This window comes from Conger conger, chromosome 3 (assembly GCF_963514075.1).
Source record: "Conger conger chromosome 3, fConCon1.1, whole genome shotgun sequence".
Classification (NCBI taxonomy): domain Eukaryota; kingdom Metazoa; phylum Chordata; class Actinopteri; order Anguilliformes; family Congridae; genus Conger; species Conger conger.
This window is the reverse complement of record NC_083762.1, coordinates 25,741,806-25,769,150: the sequence shown is the minus strand read 5'-3', so window position 1 is coordinate 25,769,150 and position 27,345 is coordinate 25,741,806. Positions and strand designations below refer to the sequence as shown.

General features: G+C 38.1%; 1 protein-coding gene across 1 annotated transcript in view; it reads right to left on the bottom strand.

Annotated features, from left to right (window-relative positions):
* Positions 1 to 27,345, bottom strand: part of pcdh11 (protocadherin 11) — a 271,369-nt gene that overhangs the window by 83,666 nt on the left and 160,358 nt on the right. The window contains exon 6 of the mRNA XM_061236941.1: positions 17,547 to 17,745. Within this exon, the coding sequence (XP_061092925.1) occupies positions 17,547 to 17,745 (199 nt within the window). The remainder of the gene's footprint in view (positions 1 to 17,546; positions 17,746 to 27,345) is intronic.

Here is a 27,345-nt window from a genome sequence, read left to right as displayed (position 1 = left end):
TACTGACCTAAGGGTCCCTATTCGAGAAAAAAGAATGATGGAGACGTCCACACAATGACAGAACACACCGAATATACAACTTTGTGTCTTCCCGAAAGAGTGTAAATCTCCCCCACCACAGAGTTGATCTGATCTGTAAGACAGAGCAGATGGCTAGTTTAGACACCCCTGATGTGAGGACGTGACATCAGCTAGCACGTCTCCCTGGGTGCCACAAGAGCGGAGTATTTCCTGATCCTTTTCTTTTTATTCATTTTTATTGTTTAAAAATGATTAAATTGCATTGAAGGGTAATGTATGTATTATTTTTCTGTAAATGAAGAATCAGCGTTGCTAATAACATCTTGCCCTGTAAACCAAATCCTGTGGAATGAGTTTGACAAATAGATGTGATAAAAATAGGCAAGAACACTGGCATAAATTGCTAATGACATCCGCAATAACCAAGTAGCCTAAACCAAGTCTAAGCGTACACATCTTTTTGAATTCGCAATATTCGGATATGAATTGCATTTCATACATGTTTTGGATTAACTAAAATAAGTTAGCCTTGCACCCTGGCTTGCTCTTCTAGGTAATAAGACTTTAGACTTTATTGTCCCAAAGGGGACATTATTTTGTACACCAGCATAGTATATACACAATATATACAGCAGCCCACAATAACAACAGACAATGACAGGCAGCAGTACACACTCAGGCCTATTTAGCAAGGCCTGTTGTGGCTGTGAGGAGCAGGCTTTTCCCAAAGCCAGCCCTTCTAATAACTTCTCAACCTCTCTTTTTTTGGTGGTTTGTCAACATAAATATTGTATAATTGTATTAATAATGTAATTATAACAGTTTTTTCCAATCATATTGTAAATCGGTATTGGATTTAGTAGTTATTTGCATTTAAATACGTTCTCTGCTATCAAAGCTTAATTTCAGAAAGCACTACACTATAGTGCTTATAAATATAAATGCATACAACATGAAGGACAGTGATGCACAGTGATGATTGCATTCAAAACAATGAGATCAGGAAAATATCAGAGCTGGTTTAGAAATAAAAGTATGTCTGAAGGTCATTTATAATTTGCTTTTGCTCTCGCAATTTTCATTTCAACACTGTCAAACAGCTCAGCATTCAAATGTTATACTATTTAACCCCTCACTTCCAGATAATATTGACATGCAGATGCTGCGGCAAGAAACGTCTCTACGCAATGTGAGGGGGAAAAGAAGCAGTTGTGTTGGACAGTGTTGAATCGTTAGTTACCCCGCAGAGTTCTGACTGCTTCACCGTCTAAAGGCATGATCAAGCCCGGCAGGTATCGATCTGTTCCCAGGCCAGAGACGAGACGTAATGAACATGTTAACGAGTTGAGAATGGTTGTTTTAATTACTATAAAGATATTTGAGCACCCTTTCCTGTAACAGAGCTATAGGGAATAATCTGGCCAGGCAGCTATGCATATAAAAAGGCTTACAGCTTACTCTTCTCCCTCGTTCTCTTGAACGTTGACCTCTGGCAAACTTCACTTACTCTGTCTCCACCTTGCATTTTTGAGAGCCTACAGTACTATTGATGAGTTGTTGCATTCAAAACAATGACTTAATTATTAATGACTGATGTCAGACCCTCATTAAAAAAATATCCAATTCCAAATAAGAGATTTCTCATTTTAAAGCTAAGTTATATTTCTGTAAACACACTGGGGAAACACTACACTAACTTGCACTGATCCTCAAGAATGAAAAGTCAGTTTTGAACATGGAACATTTATTAACTTTAAAGCAGCATGGTATCATACTGAGATCATCACCTGTTAACATTTAAATTACGATAAAAATCTCAAAAAAGACTAGTGGCATCAATTCTTGACGACATAGGTCGCAGTAGAAACCCTCCAGCTTCTTTATTTATGAAAGGGAATCATAATTTTATGAAATCATTACATTGATATTAGAGATTAGGGAAAGTTTTCTGTCCATGATTTGTGAAATGTAAATAAATAATGTTAAATTATCATGAAATCATTGTCAATATACTCATAAACATTGTCAAATAAAGAGACTGGAAGGTTTCTATTGAAGTCAATTGATGCTAAAGGCTTCTTTTTGCATTGGTATTGTGGCGCCAAGGGCTTCTGCCCAAACGTCAATATTTAACGAGTTGGAAATTAGACAACTGTAGGCTGCCTTAAGAGCCATTAATATTAACCTTGCTTGCCACTTTCATCATGCACAATTATTCCCAGGGATGCTTGCTTTTGTGTTTGGATACATTGATTGCAACTTGATGAGATTTGCAGCTCTAAATAATTCTAAGTGCCTTGAAACATAATCAAGGTTCCTTTTGACAATAAATTGCAGTCAGGTACTTTTACCTACATTTTCGGATATTAATAATATTTTTGAACAGATGATCTTGGTGTTTGTATCATTCTGTAAGTTTGAGGTAAACATTCTGTTGCTATTCCTTATTTAAGAGTGGAGTATGTTCTCCATGCATAATGAATGTAAAACTATTCTATAAAAGAAAACTGAGTCAAATAACATAACTGCTTCATTACATACTTTGTCAATGCTCTAGGGCTGCAATGTATAAGAGGCAAATATTCTGAAGCTGATCAGACAGTATTTCAAAGGTAAGTCTATTCCATGGATTGTTTTTACATGATGTGATGAAGGTTAATCGCCATTTTTCTTCACACTCTTTCAGTACTCAACCTGAAGTCCATATACTGTATTTTCAGTCACCTGATCTCTCGGTTCTAAATGGTTAATTTTAACCCATAGTTGCCACTATATTTAATAACAGCTTTATTGTAGGGGTTTAGTGAAGCCGGGTCATTTTTTACCCTTCGGATAAGGGGAGTATATACAATGCTAAGACTACGCAACGGTTAAATAACCCTGATCTGTCACCGATTTCATAACACAAATATTTTGGCTTCTGAAACAACTTTGCTTTTCTTAATATTACATACCTTGTATAATATACCATACCATTCAAATAATGGTACATAGGCCCTTCCTGGAATGGCATTCACAAACAGGATCTCTTGTTTTATTCTAATCGAATCGAGTTTCCATCCAGAAGAGTCTGCCGCGGTATTTTAAAGAACATAATTAAATAGCTTGACTAACAGCTAATTGAACAATGCAGCTGTGAAGGCCGTCTTCTATTCAGCTGCTCATTCAGATGATTAATAAACATCACTGTTATGGTAACTAAAACAGTGTCGCCATGGAAACAAATCTAGCTAATTATAAAAAAAACAATACAAAGTCAAACCGCACCATAGGCTTGAGCACTATACCAGGCATTCCATATTCAGCAGGATAAAATGAATACTGCAGTATTGCTTTTCAATGCCATCACACCATGCTCTAGTTTTTGGAGAATATTTAATCACACAGAACTGCCAATGCGTGCCTCAGCTGCATGTGTATGTTACATGATAATCAGCAGCACAAGAAAGAGGTGTAATGACTGCCTATACAAAAATCACTACCTATGCCAAATTGCTGGTTATGCAGTCACTTGCAACCAGGCCTGTAATATCTTTGTAATACGACATGCATAGAACTGACACAGTGACATGTTCATACTATAGTTTATCATTCTGCACAGGAGCAAAATAAACATACAGTAATTAAACATATTAGGTATGTTTGTAACAGTTTTGTTTGTGTAGCTCAAATGCTATGTGAATCATTGTAAGTGCATACCATAATGTGGATAGGGTGTTCACACAGTCATATAGCACTCTATTTTTCAAGGATGTTATGGCGCTGTGAACATCTGGACACCATCAAGCGTTACAGTGCAAATCATGTTAAAAACACAGAATAATAAAACTGCCTGCCAAATAACGGCAACAAATGAGCAAAGTGAAGGGAGAAACCAGAAGGAAGGAAATGGTGCTGCTTACATAAAATTATGCAAACAGGGGAAAAACACATTCCACATGTCACCTTAATAATAATATTCTTTCTAGTTATCTTAATTAAACATGTCAACTAAATTATTTATTTTTAAAATCATAATATGATGACTAATATGCGATTACATTACATTGCCAGTTCAAATAAAGTGGGACCAATAAATGCTTCTGTATTAAGTGGTCTGCTGGATTGTGATTTTGACCTGAACTTGGGTATCTTTACTCCGGATGAGCCCTGGCGACAAGGAAGGAAGTCATACTACACGTCTCCCTTGCACTTTCCAGATTCTTCTTTAAGGAAATGAGGAAGATTTCTGTGATTTGAGTCGACTCTGTGCACCAGATCAATAGCCTGTCTCTCTGAGATAAGTGTCATGGTATCTGAACCAGACTGAACAGGGGTTACCCTCCAGGTCACCTTTAAGAACTGAATACTTAGACTAAAACCCACCGGCTATGATGGATACACAGATGTGACCATTCAAATCCCATTCAGCTCAAGCTGAGATCCGAGACAGTCAAAATTCTTTCTTATCTATTTCTCAGGGAGAGAGAGGGAGGAAGAGAGAGAGTGAGAGCAGGAGAGAAAAAGTGAGAGAGAGAGGTTACCTAAAATCAGCTAAAGGAGGACACACGCAAAGTATGTAGGTTAATTCTCTATGTTGCTTCATTTAGCACTGTCCCATGGCCCGCTGTGGCAATGGAAAAGAGTTATGGGACTGTATGGCACCAATTAATTTAGTTTGTTTACGTTATGTTATGCTACGTTAAACTAAGCAAATTGAATGAGGATTCGCATTGTGGATCACATGCATGCATGCAGAATAAGCATGACCGCATAAGTTGAAAGAACCTAATATAGTAAATTGCAACTTAAATTGGAATCATTAAAAAGTAAAGGTATTATATAAATAGGCATAATTTCCACGGGGAACGCGGGGCACGTGTCCCCCCAAATGTCTGAGAAAACCTTGTCTCCTGCAATGTTAGGCCCCAAGATTTAAACTGGGCCAGATGCACAGAGCCCTGCCTCTTTTCCTCCAAACTACAGAAATATTGAAGGAAAACTGTAATAACTTACTGTACTTTCCCACTTTCACGAAGGACTAAGAATTAAATAGCCAAGCCATTTTGGCAAATATAAGCTATGCCTATTATATACTATCATTTTTATAAACATATCCACTTCAGGGTTGCTCATGTTTTTGTTTTTGTTATTTACAATGGCCACCAAACATGGCAAATATGTGCAGAGAATGCAGATATTGCAAACACTTTCAATGTAATTATCTGTGGTAGCTTATAGATCTTTGAAAGCAGTGTTTTTTCTTTTCTAATAATATGCAAAGATGATGCAGAGTGAAGAAGCTAACCATAGCTTGTTTTCATGATGAGGTTTGAACGTCAGTGACAGCTAGTAGTTAGGAAAATAGCAAAGATGAGGGAACTAGCAAATTAAAATGCCACAAACCACAAAAAAGTGGATCTCTAGAGAAAAGGTAGCCAAATTGTCAAAGTCAGATGGATTTTTTAACAAAGCAATCGCAAACTCACAACTACCGGGGAAAAACGTCTATGTTACTAACTACAGCACGCTACTGCTGTCAGTGACTTTAGATTTATCAAAAAGGCCTGCTCATCCCCGAGCCATTTTAGAGCTGATGCCCTTGAAAGGAGTGAGTACACAAAGTGTTTTTCAAGGGGATTGATTTGGGCTTTTCATATTCTAATAGGTCGCTGAGCCAGCTTGCTATCATGTGCATTTTCCGTCATGTCGGTGTCACAGATACGGCCGGATATCGTAGATAACCTACTGGATTGGATATTGACTTTGCATTTTACCTTGTAGCTTTTGAGCGTTTTGAGAAGAGTGAAATTCAAGGTTGTCACAGATGGAATTTATTGTAAGATGATTATTAGCAAGTTAGTGTTGTTAAACTATGTGCAGCTTTTGGCTGAAGCAATGCTTGATACCTGCTGTAGATTCACAATCTTCCATAACTTTTGTCTGCACATGGTGACTTCACTATTTGCTAAAAGCTGGCATGCCCCTCCAACTATCCATCTATCCATTGTCTTAACCCGCTTATCCTGAACAGGGTCGCAGGGGGGCTGGAGCCTATCCCAGCATACATTGGGCGAAAGGCAGGAATACACCCTGGACAGGTCGCCAGTCCATTGCAGGGCACACACACCATTCACTCACACACTCATACCTATGGGCAATTTAGATTCTCCAATCAGCCTAACCTGGATGTCTTTGGATTGTGGGAGGAAACCGGAGTACTCGGTGGAAACCAACGCAGACACGGGGAGAACACGCAAGCTCCGCACAGAGAGGCCCCAGCCGACGGGGATTTGAACCCAGGACCTCCTTGCCGTGAGGCAGCAGTGCTACCATTGCCCCCCCCCCCCCCCCCCATACAAGAGCTAATTTCAGGGTGCTGTGTTCTGCCCTGCCCCTGTGTTACCCCCAATGTTCAACAGCACAACAGTGACACCTTTGATTATATATATATATATATGATTATAACTAATAAAATATAAAATATCTGGCACACGCTAAAAGAGAAAGATAGAACACCACCTGCCCTTGCTACGGACAAATTAATAAATGAGAAAAAATTCTTAAGGCAGTTCTTACATGTTCCAAGACTGGCATAATCACAAATGGCTGTTCTACTTCAAAGAATGAGTCACTTAAATGACAACTTGTCAATCACACTGGAGAATTCTTAAGGTTTTTTTTTTCAAACAAATTGTAAAATATTGCTCAGTAAATTGACCTCTGTTCTCATTAACTGCAGCAAGAAAGACAGTGAGGGATACCACAGTCAGTTGACAGATTTAATTGTTTTCCTCATTAGCATCGGCCCTTAAGGACAGATATATACTTATACCGGCTTATACCTAATAGCCAGGGTAGACACTGTCTGAAGAGAACTTTCAGAACGTAATGTAAAGGTCTGTTTTATTACCAGTAGTACCAAGGACCTTTAAATAATGTCACAAGCAATCTAACACCTGGAGTTCTGACACATTAATAAGACATTTTGAACTGAAGATTCAATGTGTGCTCATACATTTTACATTAACAAGATCCGTTTATAGCCAAAACTCAGTGGTCTGTGTGAAGCAGCTCAACTGAAGACTTATTTGTTGTGTCCCTTTTGTCCATACTTCCTCTGAGCAGTCAGAGAATAGATTGATGCTGGCTAGTATGGTGCCAAAGTGTTTACATTTGCCAGCTTACTTTTTTTTTTTTCATTTGTGAAAAATTTAGTTTTTTGTATTTGCATACATATATGTGGAGAACAATAGTTTGGCCTTGGTTATGTCAAAATGTCCCTGAGCAAGACACCTGTCCCCCAACTGTTCCCTATGAGCTGGGAGGTTCCTTGCATGGTAGCCAGCCGCTGATGGTGTGTGTGTGTGAGTGTGTGTGTGTGAATGGGTGAATGTGAGGCATCAGTTGTAAAGCGCTTTGGATAAAAGCACTATATGAATGTAGTCCATTTACCATTTAATTAATCAATAAAATACAACTAAATAGAGTAGTGGATACTATAGATGATAAATAAATAAATATATGAATAAATAGGATCTTGTTGTCTAAGTTAACTAAAATGCGTTAAATAAAAAAAAGATATTGAACTGTTGTTCTGTATTGTTCAACTTCAGCATTATATAGATAGCTAAAATGAGCTGCTACCTTTAATGACTAGAACATGCATGGGCCATGGAGGCAGATGGAACACAAAACTGGTGAGGTAGAACATGTGAGTTCAGAATGGAGGTTCAGCTGTGGCCAGAATGAGAGCATACTGCTGTAAAATAAAAAAAATGAAGGGGGGGGGGGGGGGGGGGGTGCAGTTCATCTCTACAGACTCGGAATTTTGATCCAAACATTATGAAGCAGTGCGTTTTGTTAGCATATTATGCACCATGAATTCAAGTCTTAAAACGTTTAATAATGAGCTATGCAATTATACGGATGTCAAAGATTTGCAGATGAGACTGGTGAGCTGTGCATTTTAATGACTCTGTTGAACACAAATGTTGCTGTGTTAGAGTTAATTTTATGACCGTGTTTCAGTGTGGCTATGTGCACAGCATGTTTTATTTGTAAATAAATTTGCAAGCGTGCTTAAACGTGATTACAGAGCTCATGAGCCATGGTATTCCTATGGGAACATCTTGGGGTCAGTTGTAAATCTGCCGTAATGCCCACATGATGTCACAAACAAGGCGATGAGGCACAGTGTGAATTTTAACTTCGACCAGATTTTTTATTATAATTGTGTATCTGGTCATGCTGAAAGCCAGAAAAACTGCACGCCAGGTTCCCTACAGTGATTTTGGCTGTAGAAAAGGTTATGGAACAAAAATGAAATCCATGTGGTTGTGTTTCTAAAAGAACATTGTAGTATTCTAATGCTTTTTTTTTTACATAACCCAGAAGTTTGTAAACAGAAATGTTGATAAACACTACTGATCTCAGAGTAATTACACATCTAAAGATTAAAAAGATAACAAGTCCGTCTGCTATAAATGATAATTCAAGGAGTTACTGAAGGATTTATTGAATTACTAATAAATCACTTCAACCGAGCATTCATTTGGTTCCACTTCATCTCTTGATACCTCTTTAAGTATTTTAAAGGCCTCTTTCTTTATGCCCTTTAACATCACATAACACAAAATAAAGTGCCTTTTCAAATCAGTTGAAAGGGAAATTCTTGGTCCACCACAGCTCAAAGATGAAGCAGTGTATATTTAAATAGCCTTGTTGTTTCGACAGAAGGTTAGAAGAACAATATCGTATAATGACCTTTAGTCTTTGATGGAGGAGTCCTCCATTGACTAATTATATTGATGGAGCACATCGTTCAGACTCCTATCCCCCACCCTCACCACAGCACATATCACACATTGAAAACAGACACACACACATGCGCACGTTAAAAACGGAAATACAATTTTGGCGAAAGGGGTTTGATTAGTGCGGGAGCGGGGGTTGGATACATTTAGAGGATATTGAATAACCGCTCCAGGTTTACTTTCACTCCTACTGCTTTCCACATGCATATGAAATGAATTAAGATAAGCTCACCACCATACAGCTATTTCATTTGCAATAATACACATTGTCATATCAGATGTGAAAAAATGTGCAATTCTTATCAGCAGGCATACCTTGAAATGAGATATTTAATCATGGCTCAACACAATATTTGCATCCCCCAGGATAAAACACAAGCCTTAGAATGTTGTATAGTATTTCAAACCATTAAAAATAATAAACAGTGTCTAATTGCTCATATCCCAATAAATGGCATAGCTAATGCAATCATAATGTGCCTGTGTTTACATTGGAGCATAAACTGTAAATACAGTGAAAATTACTATTACTACTAATACTAATAATAACAATAACAGACGGACTGCACTCAGTAGGATGCCGACTTCTGCTAAGGCATACCAATGTCCCCTTGCATGAATGTGCACAGTAAATGCTTGGCAATCCAGTCAGTACTTTAGTCATCTGAGATAAGTTTGGCCTGATGCTGGCTAAAGGAAAGATCAAGGAGTCCCAAAATCAATCGGTTTCTACCGATTGGGAACAGAAATGTGCCCAGCAAATTTCACGGTAATTTGGCCACGGTCGAATTTGGTTCCACTTTAAGACATTCCTTTCCCTTCCTGTCTTCCCTCCAGTTAAATATTTTGTGACAAAAATGTGTGAAATGCAACAAGCAAACTGAAGAGATGCTCTGCAAAGGCGGATAGATGAGGAACAAACCGAAATGAAACTTGACGCATCCAATATTGGACGAGTTGCCATGGTAACCTCAGTCCCGCACACATGTGCGTTTTTTTTTTTCCATAGGATAACTTCTGGAACTGGATGGTTCATTAATAATTTATAACAACCACCCTAGCTTATTTTGAATGGACTTTGCTGCACCTTAGTGAGCATTTCTTCAACCTAAGAAAATGTGTAGGCTAAAGTATCTGAGAAAAGTTCAATTCCCACTCCCAGCCCTCAACATATGCACTTATTAATTATTCATGAAACTAGCAATGTGTGTATGCATTGTAGGATTGCCCTTTTTGCTGGAAGCTTGCTAATATAGCATGATAGCATGATAATATAATTGCTCAAACCCCTTTCATAATTTGGAACGAAACCCCATATCATGAGGCCACCATATTTTATCCTGCCATTTTGGGGATTCCCCCATTGAGGCAAGATAAGGGATATCAGGAAGAAAGACTAAAATATAATCCAGCCAATGACTTTTCAAGATATGTTGACCACAGTTGAAAACTTTGGCCTGATATTAGTGGTAGAAGAAAGGACCTGGGCTCACACAAAATCTTCTTCTTCTTCTTGGGAACATGAATGTGCACATAAAATATTATGGCAATCTGGCCATTAATTTTCTAGATATGTTTGTCATGGATGACCGTCATTACATAACCGCCTTGATGGAGGTAATAATAATAATAATAATAATGATGATGATGATAATAAACCGTTGAATCTGTTCCCCTGCATGTTACTGATTCCACAGTCATTCATAGCACTAATTAGAGTAAATACGGTGGGGGAGAGATTCAAGGGGATGTACGCATTTACTCAAATCATTGGAAATTGCCTCCACAGGAAATACAACTAATTTCATTGAATAATAGATGCTCTAACACTGAAATTTATTTGCTTTTAATATAAGTTTGAAATAATAAAGGAGAAAATAGGGTAAAAAATATGTATTTATATATATTTTTATTTATCTATCTATTGTAAAGCATGTCTTTATGGACCACTCATGGGTTTTAGTCACTGTTTTCTTTATTCCATTACATCTTAACGGACAGGTACTGAAATGGCATCTTTCGAATATGGTAATACTGTAAGACACTCATAATAAATAAATGATTAAAAAAACGGAATAAAATTACAATTTCACTGCCCTCCGAAAAGCTTCTTTTGAGAATGAAGGACTTTTACAGAATGAAAGACACATGTGGTTGAGCCTCATAATAACATGATAGTCACTGGTAATCATTATTTTCAGGAATATTTTATATTTAAGAAAACTGTATTCATGTGCCACTATATTTAATTGACTGGGTTGTATTTAATTGTAACACACACTTATTAATCCTTTGCTCTGCTCAGGGCCAATCTATGAATTTGTTTAAAAAATGTTACATTAATTGAGGCCATATAATATTATAGACAGGCCATATCTCTATACAGGGTTTTTGAATGGCATAAAAATATTAATTACCTAAAAAAAGCTGGTAAAGTGTAGAACAAAACTATTTTGCTAAAGGTCTGTCTTCTGGCTTGACACTGTATTCTCATTATACGTACAGCATATAAACAGGATTGATTTTTTTTTTCTTCATAGATTTCGATCTCAGAAATCCAAAGCATAAAATGTTCATGGAAGGCCATATGCTATAGATTAAGCTGTCTGCTCAACTCTCTTTGTGACCAATTCATTACTCCAGTGTTCATGAGCCCACTAGCCTTTTACTGCAGGTCTCCCTGAACATTACTGTATACACATACAATTGTTTACTTCCTTAACTGAATGGACTGTACATTTTATGTAAAAATAGTTAACATGAATAACTTTAGGAGGTATGTAATTCAGTTAAATTGCTTGAGAATGCACTTCATTTTAGGCAGGATAACCCTAGCCATCGCAACACTCCAACAAGACTGAGAGGCCAGTGTTTTCTGTGCCTGATTGTATCTGCATGTTGCTGGGACATTGCACAAGTCTGAATATTTATCGTTTGCATTTGATGAGAGACCGCAAAGCCCAATAACCAAAAAACGTATTGTGTGAACACAAGTTTAACTCAACCTCACAATAGCAAAAGCCAATACAACACAATGATTATTATTATTTATATTAATACCTGTATATATTATCAATATGTGATGATATCTAGGGTGAGGTTCTGGTCTGTGTATGATGCAAAAGTCTACGTAAAGTTAACGTACCTGAGCTTCAAACCTGCAACCTTCTGAAGAGTAGAGACATTTAATCATTTCACTGTCTTGCACACACACATCAAACCCAGCTAGCCACTGTAGTGCAAATAACTTGACAGTGAGAAGGCTTGTTTGGGAGAATGAACAAATGTGTGCTTTACTGAGTAGCACACCCACAGTGTGAAAATACCTCCCTCTCAAAGCATTGTTTCATTACTTGGTGGTCAGAATCACTTTGTTGCTTCAGGAGTTCAGGAGTACAAATCAAATAACTTGGGAGGACACAAGGTAGTATTAGGTAAACCCAATGGGAAGAAGGACAGAGAACAACATCATCCTTCCTTCCTGTTTCTATGGTGACAGTTCCAGAACATATATTCAAGTTAAATACAAAGCGTAGATTTATTTCCCTAAGGCAAGAAGAGACAGCGCGCATTATGTATCCTGATACATATGCGCAAATTCAAAGGCAGAAAAGGCGAGATTAATCGGTCTTCCATTCTTCTGCGGAGATGCATTTTTGTCTGGGTTGGGGATTGGATCTCAGCGAGGAGCTAGCAATGGACATGCTAATTGTGGTTCTTGGTCATTTAAATTGGTATTGGCCGACTTTTCAAATAAATGACTCCAAAGCTTGTGGACATCATCGACGAATGCATTGGAAGGGAAGGTAATCAAATAAGAGCACTGACAGGCTGATAAAGCAAGCCAGAGGATGGGGAAGCAAAAAAAAAAAAAGGTTGTAAAATGGATTGCCTCCAACCTCATAAATAATAGAATCATAAATGTCACATGAACTTTATTTCAAGAGCGGATGGTCTAATAAAGATGCCTTTTGTATGAAAAAAAGGAAAAAAAGATGAGACCCAAAAGTCATTGTCATGAGAAGAGCTGATATCCCTCTGCCTTTTCTGTGGGTTTTAAAGTGGTGCAGCGCTGACATCCGCAACCTTTCCGCCCAAACTTTCAAACACCGTCAAGGAGACAGCCTCAAAGCTTTTTCGTTATTATTACACTCCCTTTCTCTCTCTCTCTCCCTCTCGCTCCCTCTCTCTTTCTTTTCAAATTGAGACGACAAGATAAGCAATTGCCAGGGACGCAGCTGCCTGCCGCTCATTGATAAAACCATGTCTAATCCGTCTTGGGCTCCCTACGCCTCTGATGCGCTCAGCTCAGTAACTGTCAACAGAGAGAGACTCTATCTGCCTGCTTCAACTCCATGCTACAGCGTTGGCTTTTTATCTGTGAACTTTTTGGGAGCGAGCCGAGCAACGTGGTCGGCTGCCACCGCCCCTGAGAGTGTGTGCACGGAGCTCCCCGGGCTTCAAACCGAGTGTTCAGCATCCCCGTTTATCCCCCATAAATAGCACTCTGCTTCAGATTATACATGACACATGCAAATCTGGGCAGAACTCAAACAGTGGAAAGTTTTTGCCTTGTCTTTTTTTCTCTGGTTACACAGAAAGTGTATTTGAATTATCACAGAGGTTATGAGCCCAACGGGTTGACTGGTACGAGATTATTAAAAAGGAGTTAATTTGTTAATTTGTTCTTTTACTATGGATTTAAGACTGAACATTTTACTCTGTGTTTCCCTGTTTAACACATTGCTCTTAGGGACATAACTACATAGTCCCAAACATCACAATACTAACTTATTCCATGAACATAAAGGTAGAAACAAAACAAAAAAATACGAAACAGCTGCATTGTTTCAGCTGCAATTAGCATGTGGACTGCTTTGTAAATTAGCCTTTGCTCTTTAAAAAGTGACACTGTACAGCTGAACCTGTCAAGTACCAACATATGATTTCCAGAACAACATCCTTCAACCTGGGGGGTGGGATAGGGTGGCATATCCCAAACTGCGGGACATCCTAATACCTCAAATTACCTTTAATTACCTAGAATGCTCAGCCTATTGAATACCCCAAGAATGCACAGCATAGTTTCAAATGGACCCATATTAACTTCCTATGGAATTTGATGCACAGCTGAGGATCTCTTTGTTACCTCTTTCTAGTCATTTTATATTCAATGTATTCATTAATTATCTTGTTTTGGATGATCACAAATCATTATATTTATTTTCCCTTTCTTAGGTTCAATTTTTTAATCATTTTTGTATTACTACCATAAATTTGACAGCATTCAGCTATGCATCAAATTCCATAGGAAATTAATATGGGTCCATTTGGACCCATGTCATACTTTCTAGGGGTAATCATACAAAAAAATGCAATTAAAATAATGGTATTTGATCATAAAAAACTAACGATTTGAAGATTTAAAGATTAAGATTAAAATTATTTTATTTGAAAAATGCAGCAAAAAGGAACTCACTCGGATCCATTCGGACCCACGTTCTACGTTCTCGGGTCAAAACAGTGCGACACAGTCGGACTCTTTCCGCAGGTTTGCAGTCTCATAAGTGTGATTCGTATGATCTGGGATTTTCATGACTCTGATCATGAACCATTAGGAAGTCTCTCAGGTGGCATACCAAGCGGAGGCCAAGCAGTAGGTACCCCCTACAGCCCAGATTAAATGTGAACTGCATCATTGCTAACTGTGCCTAACAGCTTGGCTTGCAGACTAATTATAGGCTGGTTGCTTGCCTTTTAGAGGGCTTGTGTGCAAATGTGTGACTCCTGATTTTGCAGTGATGGGACATGACTACAGTTAGAACTGGGCTTTCTGAACTGTGCAAAAACATGGGAATAAATAATTGGATGAATGAACTAATGCACACTGGATGAAGTACTTAAATGTCTAATAGAAAAAAATGTCAGATAGGGATCTCTTGCTCTCTGGTAGCGAGTCTTGTTGTATAATTTTTTTCTGACTACTGGACACAGTAGTGATGGAAATTAAGCCAAACATTCTGGTGCATTCTGGTTTACAAGAAAAGATTCTCTGTAAACATGTCACTTTAAAGGATTAATTGTGTTTGGTGGTAGCAAGAAAGTTTAGCCAATTTCCTTATCTGTAAACCAGCTTTCCACACTGCTATGTTTTCATTAAAGTATCAATAATAGGTTAGTGTGGTTTCTACACTGGGTGTTATCTGAGACCCATGACTAATTTCTCATACCGACAGTTTTGCCATTGACAGATGACTGCCATGTTAGTATATGTGAGGACAGATTGCTGACATATATTTATTATGGTACATTAGAAGAGTTATAAAAAGTCACCTGCTGCTACTTTCAATAAAAGTGTGTTGGCTGTAGCATAAATAGGGCCCTGGTGCCTGTATCATGATGCATGATGCAGGATTACTGAGTTTGCTGGATAATTGTACTGGAACCCCACCCCCCCCCCCCCCCCCCACCCCTAAAACCTAGAATCCTCACAAATCTGGAACTCAAGTAAAAACAGCTGTTCTGGGTTATACAGCTAACTCAGTCATCCTGCTTTGTGATACAGGCCCCTAATCCGTTGAATGATGTAAGGCTTTGTCAACATTGAAGGTGTCTCCTGCCTTCTCTAACATTTAACAAATATATTGACAGTCACATTGACTTGCGGGGCGGCACAGATGGTGCAGTGGGTAGCACTGCCTCCTCACAGCAAGGAGGTCCTGGGTTCGAATCCCTGGTGGCCGGGGCCTCTCTGTGCGTGTTCTGGGCTCCTTAAAATTTCCCTCGGGATGAATCTATCTATCTATCTATCTATCTTCTCCCTGTGTCTGCGTGGGTTTCCTCCAGGTACTCCGGTTTCCTCCCACAGTCCAAAGACATGCAGGATTGGAGAGTCTAAATTGCCCATAGGTATGAGTGTGTGAGTGAATGGGGTGTGTGCCCTGCGATGGACTGGCGACCTGTCCAGGGTGTATTCCTGCCTTTCGCCCAATGTATGCTGGGATAGGCTCCCGCCCCCCGGCAACCCTGTTCAGGATTAGCGGGTTAAGATAGTGGATGGATGGATGGACATTGACTTGCCTCACTGCCTCATTATTGCAACAGTGCTTTGAAATATATGAGCAAATTAATAAATAAATAAATACATAATAAATAAATAAATAAATAAATACATAAATAAATATATAAATAAATAAATAAATAATAATGAATGAATGAATAATTTCTACCAAGACATTTCTGCAAGTGTGGAGGAAGTTATTTACATCAGAACAGAAAATGGTAGTTAATCACCATAAGATGAAATATTGTGGGAAAATTCAAGAAGAAAAAGACAAGCTAAAAGCTATGACAGGCCAAATGAATTCCACAGACATGGGAGGCCCTACCATGTCAACATCATACTCAGCTGCCAACAGACTTGGACATGCTTCCCCTGTCAAGATTGGACAGGGGATCACCTAACCTCAGCCAATGACATTGGCTAATGAACTGTGACGGTAGTCTTTTTCAAGTAGGAACAGTCAATCCATTCACTGGCAGACAATGAGAAGCAATACTGTACAGATACACTTGATGAAAATACTTGCAAGCTTTCCCTGTGTGGTTCATTGAACTATAACAATTTGAAAGAACCAATGAATTCTCTTCATTAAAGTATCAGCAGACTAATTAAATTAAAGTGCCATATCAGCCCTGAAAAGCTGTGGAAAAATAAAATGACGTAAATTAAATGAAGGACATTATAAATCACTTCTTAAAAAATAATAAAATAAAATGAAGAAGCCCATTGTATGCAGGAAATAAATTTCATGGATATAAATTATTTCTATGTGGAAATTGGAGAAGGAACATTAATTTTCTTCATGAGCAAAGCTAAGGACACCTTTTTGTTGAATACAATTTCACAGTTGTGCAAAAAAGCTTTTCTCTTGGAACCCATCACGTGTTGTCAAAACTATATAAATAGGAATGTGTTTGCATATGGTGTTTAAAATGCAATTTTTTACAGCTGTGGTATGTTGACCGAATATTATTTAAATTGTATGAAAATTAAATTAAATTAACCCCACCCGCACCACCAACAGCTATATCGTATCAAGACCAAGCTCTTCTTCATTAGTGATGCAAAAGTGATAGCAGTGAGTTGAAATTAATCATGCTGTCAAAAACAAAATCAAACATATTTTAAGGTGAACAACAGAAATAAAAGAAATACTGATTATTTGGAAAGCAGCATATGTTTTTTCTAATACGTTCCTGATCATCACTGGTTGCTTATTGGTTTATTTAAAGCTTACCTACACAAATTGTGATTGTCCTAAAATGAGGTTGCAGTAATGTAGGTAAAGTTCACAATCCATGGTGAATTTTTAAAAAGATTTGAGAGCTACAAACAGCATCACGTGCGCACACACATGCGCATGCTCAACAAACAAACACACCTTACTTCTATTGATTATTTCATGTCTGCTGGAACAGTCTCAGAGAATTCAGGGAAATAAAAACAGGATCAGAATCAATAGCCTTTCTTGTTTGGATGGAAATCAGTGTGGACAACTGCCTTCTCTCTACACTTCGAGTCGCATTTACATTTACGCATTTAGCGGCTGTTCTTATCCAAAATGATTTGCAAAAGTACAGACACAAAGGCTTAGGTAGGAGTCCATACCAAGGTGTCCTTCCACCCAAATCCCAATCCCACAATGCAATGCAGCTGGCAGTACTCACTGGACTCGGGGTCTGAGTTCCCGTCTCCTTCGGTGCGACTGTTGGGGGAGGTCTGCTCGTAATACTCCTCTTGTGTGAAGCCCAGGGGCAGAGGCTGGGTGGTGCTGGTGCTGCTACTGGGCTCCTGGTCACCCAACCCGCTGTCACTGCAGCTCTCCTGAGAGCCGTCCGGGAGGTGAAAGGTCACGCGGCGCTGCGTCTGTCACAAATAATGACACACCATGTCAGTGTTCCTGAACCTTTTCCACCTTCGGGAATGCCATTTTGCACATTTTCACATTGAAACAGTGTTCCTTCTGGTGTATTTGCACAGCCTGTATCATTTCAATGTTAGAAATGAACAGCTAGTTGTGTAAACAAAGCCATAATCCCACCTTAATAAATTATTAATTTTATAATGCACACTGCTCATATCCCTCTAATAACCTTCATTGACTGATTCCAAGCCCACACATACTTGTTCATCCTTGCTATGTCAGTCAAGCTTTCTGAAAACTGGAGTCATTCAATTTAGCCAGTTACCACAAGAAACCAGCCCAGTCTCATGGCATATACAGTACATACATCTGAGCACTTATTTGCAGAACCACAATTACATTGTCACACGTACACTTCACTGCACTTAAACAAAATGTCCACTAGGGTTGGTAAAGACCACCAGACTTTAAGGAATGTATTATTAGGTACATTTCTATGCATTTGGTAGACTAGTGTCATGTGGTAGCTGTTTGAATTCAACAAGAGAACAGTAAATGAAGATTAATTAAGAAAAATAAACAGTGCCATTCTGCAAACTTACCAGACCCTCCTTCTTGATTTGTTTTGATTTTATATAGTTTGTTGTATTTACGTCAAGCAGTCTGATATGTTATTTTATAAATGCAGTTTTCGAACTCGGATCGCAAATGAGAAAAGCTGATAGGCTAACCACTTGGTTGAACAACTACACTAAACCAGCAGCCTGTCTTTTCTCGAGTCATTTAAAGTATACCTAAGCTTTTCTTTAACAGTCCCAGTGGATATTTGATGTCGAAACTGCATCAGTGTACCTGTGAGAACATAATAGTGCTTCCACAATTGTATGAATATCCTGTGAGACTAGGTAGCAAGAATCAATGGGTTAGTTTAGGTAACATCCACTAGAAGCCAACGCGCAAGGCCTCCAGCATGCCTTAAGGATATACAAAATAAATTAACCCTTTCCACTTTGCCCCCTATTTTGTACTAGTCCTATGAAAGTGTCAATATCTCAAAAAATACACATGGTTGAATATTTAAATGAAAGCATAGGTTTGTACCATTTACCAGAAGTTTGAGAAATAATAAATTTATGTCAGATCATGCACATACAGTATACACAAAATTATTTTAGTTAAAAATATAATGTATAGTTTTTAATATACATTAAAAAAACAAAAATAATGCCTTATACTTTTATAGTTTAGCACTGGATATCTCCATTTCTAAGCATTTTACCAATCCAGAACTACTTAATATTTGCGCACAAACTTGATGTCAAAGTGTGTACAAAATCTGGTCAAGATATCAATTAGCATTAAAATTCCACATTAGTTTTCTCAAAAATGCATCCAGATGTCCTCAAATGTCCCCAAATCTCTCAAAATACAAAACATCTGCACATCTTTTTGTCCAGACATATGAATGATCAGAAAAGGTTAGAAAGTAAACCTTCACACATGTTTTATTCACATATATGAGAGTATATTTTTATAAAGCATGCCCCAAGTGTCCAAAAACTACTACTCACCTGAAAGCTTTCTAACCAAACTGCATCAGTTTTAAAATGGAACGTTATTTCAAAAATAGGTTAACCAGAGCCCCGTTAGCCAGTACAATTACAGGTCTATATCAATAGCAAGTCCAACCCCCATAACTGCCAGTTACCACCTCATACGACATGAACGTGGGGTTGCATTTTAGGAGGCAAACAAACATAAAACTTTTTACAAATAAACTGTCCTTGGATATTGACGTATGTCACAGGCATGTATGCACAACAGCCAGATAAATACCACCAGGATAAGCTAAAAACATGGATTTACATTGATATAGCCCATCCCTGTGGTGAAAGCTTTGTGTATTCTGCACATATTTATTGATGTTGGAGAAATATTTGCCTGCAACAGAGATGCTCAATGAATGTTTATGCACGTCTGTATATTGATTCTTCTATGCAAACATGAGCTAAGAAAAAAAACCGATGTGTTTATTCAACTTCCGAATTGTAGATTTTTGTTCTTATATTGAAAGTATTTTGACATAGAGAAATGGTATCAATCATTGTTAGAATATACCTGATGTAGTATCTAAAGTATTGTTCTCACTAGCGGAGAGTCATTTGAACTATGTGGCATCGTCATTTTGCGGTTTTATTATGGCGCAGTTTATATTATACTAAAAATATGAACGCAACAATAATTTGGGACATCGATGACTCAATCAACATTTATTGGGTTAATAAAATTATATAAAGGCATATATAAAAGCATAAAAGGAAACACAATCACCTATATCAGTTGGAAATGAAGAAGAAAACATTATGAAACGGTACTGTTCTTGCATGGCCAGGCCAATATGAATAAATCTGAGTGTTTGCAATGGAATATATTGGCAAACATGACAAAGTAGTTAAACATCATGGAAAAGTTTCATTTGTCAACAGGAAACAATGGTGGTTATGGCAGATAGCTGTGATTGGAGGGACAAGAAAATAAGGCGGGTCTAGGGATCAGTCAATTGACACCCTTTTGTGATATTTTTCTATTTTTATTGTGAGCTATTTTTTTGTCATGACCCAGTAGATACACACTGGCATAAGTGACTACTCAATAGGGCAAAAGGGGCTCTTGCCCCCACACTCTTAATTCTGATTTACACAGCCTACTTTTAATTGTGTACAGAGAAAACCTGAACACAGTATGTTACTGCAATTCACAGACCAGAATTTCATTTTGGTACCGTATTATTTGTACTTGGCGGCACAGATGGTGCAGTGGTTAGCACTGCCGCCTCACAGCAAGGAGGTCCTGGGTTTGAATCCCCGTCGGCCGGGGCCTCTCTGTGCGGAGTTTGCATGTTCTCCCCGTGTTTGCGTGGGTTTCCTCCGGGTACTCCGATTTCCTCCCACAGTCCAAAGAAATGCAGGTTAGGCTGATTGGAGAGTCTAAAATTGCCCATAGGTATGAGTGTGTGAGTGAATGGTTTGTGTGCCCTGCGATGGACTGGCGACCTGTCCAGGGTGTATTCCTGCCTTTCGCCCAATGTATGCTGGGATAGGCTCCAGCGACCCTGTTCAGGATAAGCGGGTTAGGATAATGAATGAATTAATGAATTATTTGTACTTGGAGATTTGAGAGATTTTAGAAATTAATTTCTTTGTTAATTATGACTATGCAGCATAAGAAGGTATTTGAAAAGTGAAATGGTGCAAATATAGTTGAGAAAATGATTTGCATTGGGTACAATATTAAATATGAATTTTGCACAATAACAATTTTGTTAAATAATGTAATTAGTATTTTAGTGAATAACTTTAGCCTACAATTAAGTTCAGCAATCAAAGTATTTTTGTAAGAAGAAATAATTATGAATCAATTATTATGGATCCTTAAAACATAATGCAAACAAAATGCATAGTGCATAGTGCAGCTGAACTTTCAGAAATGGTCAGATTCTTCATCCATGAAAACATACAAAATAATTGGTAAAGTAATTGGTAAAAACACTCTTCTTGTGTCAATGAGATATAGAGAGTATGTTGTGTTCATGTAAAACATGACCATAAACTTCAGAGAATGGGAAATTACAAATTAAAGAAAAGTGGAAATTTTATTGAGCAAGACCATAATGGTTTTGAAGGAAAAATATATCTGTGGAAGTGGCTATGACCTATGATCTTTTGGTGTTTCACTAAGTAATACAATTTACATTACCACTCTTTTATTGACTGAGATTCTAAAGCTGCTAACTGATAGAAAGGAAAATAATTGCTATGTATAAACATAGTTTGTTGCATACATATTCAGAAATGAACAATGTCACATACAGTGAAACATGTGATTTCAAGTAAATGACCTGTTTCTTCTTGTAAACTACAATGTTCCTCCAAATTGAGCATGTTCCTTTCTTGGCTCAATCAATGAGAGATACATCCTATACATCCTGAAGATTTGTTGGGCATATGGCCACCCCTATCAACACCAGTTGTAATGATGGCCAGTTCACACACAAACATTTTTCATTGAGCTAGTTGAATGCAATTAGCTGGACTACCTCTGTAAAAAAATAAATCACAAAAGTTAATTTGGTTGCACTCTGTTGGACCCTTCTGACTCAAGTGTTGAAGTCTCACTCGAATGACAGCCAGTGGGCTCTCATTTACTATGTACTTTGAGTAAAGCATAAAGCCCAATAAAACCAATAAAAAGATAGTACAAGATATAGAGAGCTTTTAACAGGATGTACTGCACCCATTGATGGTGAGGATTCAACAACAGCATATGCGCACCAAACAGAAAAGTCAAGAGTGACTGAATGAACCATCTGAAGAAATTGCATCACAACATCCAGTTCCATTGATCTGTTTCTTTGTGAACAACATATCTACTCACAGCTCCATCTCTCTTGACTGGACTGAAGTTACTGTATGTGCACTCACTGAGCACTTTATTAGGAACACCTGTACACCTACTTATTAGTGTGATTATCTAATCAGCCAATTGTGTGGCAGCAGTGCAATGCATACAACCATGCAGAAATGTGTCAGGAGTTCCAAATAATATTCATATCAACCATCAGAATATGGTGACTTAGATAATGTATATAGTTTGAGGGCATTGGGAATTAAGGAGTTTTGGATGATACTACAAGGTTTACAAATTACAGATGACCAAGTTCAAAGATGCAACCACACTAGACGTCTGGCACACAAACCACATGGTACACATCTACAGCATAGGAAAGCACTCCCTGTTATTGCATCTTCCATGTGTGTTTATGTTCCATTTATTTTTATTCTGACTTTTTTACAATGTGGAAAAAGCGTGTGGCTTTTTTTCAGTTAATATCATGCAGGGCGGCTAATTCCAACAGCCTGTAGAGGTGTCTGAAATGACGGCTCAAACAGACTGGTCATAATGAAGAAGCTGTCAAAAGGCGTAGAGGCAGCTGATAAATCACAGGCTAGGCCATGCAATCTAGAGAATTACTTTTACAGGTTTTCAGGTAGTTAATAACAAAGCTTCATTTTGCAGTTACCTCAAATTGATTTTCATTAGGTTTTCAGTGAAGGTCATGTTTTGGAAGGCAGTATTTGCTGAAAGGGCCATTTTATGACATGCTAATATGGGAACAAGATAAATGAATACAAATTATATAAGAAACTATAGAATGTGGGTGGGGCAGGAATAAAATGGTCACATCCAGAATGACAGTATTTGACTGAATGTTTAAATAAATGATCATGCGTCTGTCAGTCTTTATGCTTTACACAGATGAAAGAAATTTAAGTCCAAACCTGTAGCAAAGTTTCTGACTGTGGAAGGTCAAAGGCCACATGGGAAACTATGAAGCACAATCCATGAGCTGTTTTTTCTCTCTAGATGAGACAGGCATAGAACTTTGACATTGACTTAACTAAGAAAATACAGTGTAACTCCACACAGAAGTTGTGAACTTGGAAGCCCTGTCTGAAATTTGATAGAGTCAGTGGACGTTCACTAAAAAACTGAGAAAAAATACCACCGTGAAATGAATTCCATGAACACAGGGACATTTCTTGATGGAAAAACTCACACTGGAAGAGCTAGGAATTTGAAATAAGCATCAGAAAACTGTAAAAAAGGATGTGAAAGATATATGCATCACACAGCACATGCAAAATAATAATGTAATTTATTTGCAACCGAATGGAATTTGGTTTCTGGTAAAGCCTTGACTGTCAAATCCAGCCACGCTTTTCTGTATTAATGTAAACTGCTATCAAATTGTGGAAACCGTCAGATTGAAAGTACATATTATTTCTGACCTTTGAACAAACAAAATGCAAGATGCGCATAGAATGTGTTTGCTTGTAAAATTTGTTTTAACATGGATATCTACCGCCCATGGTGCTTTGTTCCTTGTACGTGTGGATGCTGTGAACCCCTTTCTTTGTATTCTGTTTAAAATACACAACTCTAAAGCACAATAAATAAATCAGGCAATAAAAAGCAAATATATTGCCAAACACAAGTCAAAATCAAGGTGCGTGGGCATTGTGAAGCATTATCACATGTTTAAAGAATATGTCCGGTAATCCGGAAAGCAAACACAGGCTGCAGTAAGAGATATCAAGACCAAACAAAGCCTTGGCAAGCAGATAATACGCCACCAACAAGAAGTACGAGCATGAAGACCTAGAAGACCTAGAAAAAACCTAGTTCTGTACAAGCCACCTTTATGCGAAGTGCCTTATTGGTAGATATACAGACCGAGGGCCATATATTTTGCCATGTCAATGTAAAAGAGACTGATAAACAATAAGATATGTTGTTATTATGTCTATATTGACATGTGGCCCAAAATCAAGAATCAATTATTTGGGTCAAGTTCAAGTTCAAATAAGCAAGAAGAAAGTCGCGCTGTGTGCGAACCCCAAACGCTCGTTTTCCACTCGAAAGAAAATTGCTCAGTGCAGTTTCTTAAGTCATATCATTCATCTGAATTAATGATTTAGTTGTTCATTATTTTTTTCTTGTGTTTGGATGAACAAATACATTTTTGTAATATATATATATATATATATATATATATATATATATATATATATATATTCCATTGTATTTGTAGAGACTACGGAAATTGCCTGTACAACCTGTACAATATGAATGGAAACAGCACGCCACGCACCACTCCGTGCGATGTTGATTGCGGAAAATATCGCCCTGAGTTTATACAAATTAAATATGTATAAACTACTACTGTCTGTTCTGGCTCCACGGTGGTGGAACGAAGTCCCCATTGAGGTTAGAACTGTAAAATTTCTTCCCACCTTCAAGTGCAAACGTACCTCTTTAAGCTGCACTTCTCCCCGTCCCTCCCCACCTCCCTGTAAACCTTAATGGTTGTCTTTCTGTGATTTACATTTTTGTGTATCAGTATTTTTAGTTTGGCTAGGTAAGCAGTGTTTGGCTAGTTAAGGGGTTTGGTCATACTTTTGCGTTTTGTTTGTTTGTTTTTCTGTTAAAAAAATCTTTGTTGTACTGGTAGCAGTTGAAAAGCGTCTTTCAGCGCACTTATCCCTGGTTATGGGTATGCACTTTGTTGTACGTCGCTCTGGATAAGAGTGTCTGCCAAATGCCATTCATGTAATAATGTAATGTAAAAGTACAATTGGTGAGTTTGCTATTACAGTGCAGAGAGTGACGGAAGGATAGGGTGTCCCCCCACGCAGAAGGCCAGAGTCGCAGACCAAAGAGTTGTACAACCAGCGGTCCCACCCTAAAATTTGCCCCAACGAATACTGGGGAGGAGAGCAAGTTAACAACATAGTACGGGAACAAAGTCAGCGTCCTTCTCTCACAATTATAAATAGTTATCAGTAAAGAGTGGTTCACAAGAGATTTGTTCTGCCAATGCAGATGAAAATCAAGCCCACGGGCCCACCTGGGCCTGCCGAAAGCCGATTAAGCGTAAAGTGAGATTTGCCGCCCGCTGCGAGCCATGGAAATCTGAATTAGGTGGCTGTCCAGCACTGCATACATGTCTCTGTTAACAAGTCTTCTGAGAGTTACCTTGCTATGGTTGAGTTTATCTTAAAAAAGCATCTGCCACACATTGTGGCTTGCCACGCATTGAAGATCGCCTACTCTGTGCATGCTGGATCCACAGCAGAATTATTAGTGTTCCACGCAAAAAATATACACGATATGGGGCCCAGTAGGGACCGGATGCACTTTATTAGAGTTAGAATTACTCTGTCAGTGTTGATTTTAAACTGACTGTATTCATTGAACCAAAGATAATTGCTTGGTTTCATTACCTAACATGTGCTATACTGTTTTTTGGAATTTAAAATACATCAAACGCCCAATTTAAATGTAAAGATTCTGTACAAGCAGTACAACAGTTCTCACCATATATTATGTGAAAATTGTGAAAATACATTTTTTTTTGAGAGAGAGAGAGACACAGCGTGCTGCATAATTTACTTTTGGCATTGATTCACGCGGATACTTTTTTTTATTTGTGCTATTACAGTTTCGCACACCCAGCTGAGTCTGGGATCATAATGGCAGCCCTGCCAGCACACGGCTGTCTATACGAGATTTCACTTCCACGTGCGTGGGAGTTCTGAAGCTGACTCAGAGGATTGTCCCTCAGTGGTGCCCACCTACCAGTGACTACAAATAAACTGCGGTGGGTTCACGTTCACCAAGCCAGTTGTTTGCAAGGCAGCAAGGCAACAACATCCTTTAACATTCCTCTGTTTGGCCCGTAGCCATACATGCTTCTGATATGATAAATGTGCATGTTGTACCACAAACAAACTTCTATGTAAGTTTTAAGAGTTATTTCCACTGGTATGAACACGCCTTGTCAGGGGAAACACAGGGATGTTATCATCCGCATGAGTGCTTGTCTGATCAGACTTTTCTCTAGACCATTTATTACAATATTAATATTTGTCTTTGTATGTAGTAGTCCTGGAAAAATGCTGAATCATAAACTAAAATAATGTAATGTAATTTTGTGCTGAAAGTGGTGTTTATTCACATTTAGTTTTTACTTTTTTTTGTATTGAAGTTACCAGTAAAAAAAAAACCAATAGTTTTGCTAGTCTCACCTCTTGCTAGTCTCACCTTTGAACCGAATGAAGAAAAGAGATCTCATTTACTTTTTTCTATTTGCTAGAGTATTATTTTCTCCACGCCACACCAAAGAGAAACTTTTGATCCTGCCACAGAACTGGATTTGAGGAAAAAAGCTTCACTTCTAAAAATAAAATATTGACATTTGCTGGTCACAGTTCACAAGGGTTATAATGCAATATCATGTTAAGCTTGAGTAGTATATTCTATGTTTTACTGTGATCTAAATATTTAAGATTCATTGAATAATTAAACATGTAATCAAATTCGATGAATGTCTTCATTCCTTCCCTTATAGAGAATAAAATTAATAGATTAGAGGAAATTATGTGCTATAGCAGACATGGTAATTGGGCAAGCAGGGTATGGCTTGGACACCGATTTCCAGCAACAAAGACCAAATAAATAGTGCGGAAATGTAGCAGAAGGAGCTGGTGTTAATGCCAGAACATAGGGACCCAGGCAGCTTAGACAGGCAGCTGTCCTCGGAGACCAATGAGGAGAAGATCACTGAACTCAATGCCAGGTTTAATAATGGTGGAATGAAGAAGGATGGCAGTGTGGACTGGAGATATGTGTTACAGGTCCACATCCCTGTCAGGTCCATGATCGTGGTACTTAACCTTAACCCCCCAAGTCTCACGTTGTTTTTGTATTCATTCCGTTTTTGACAGTACAATTTTCAGTCACTATGGTAACAGGATATACTGTTTTAAAGCGTTAAAACTCACAGTTCTATTAGTATAACCTATTTTAAGATGCCATTGCTTTAGTGACAACATTTCCCAACAATGTGGGAACAACATGCACTTGTCTTATTCCTGGCAAGTTTGCTATCATTCCATTTCCCCATTTTGTAGCATGTGGGTGGCAAAACAAGAGTCGGGGATCTCGTCTTCTCTGCATTTTGGAAATCCAAATACTGCTAA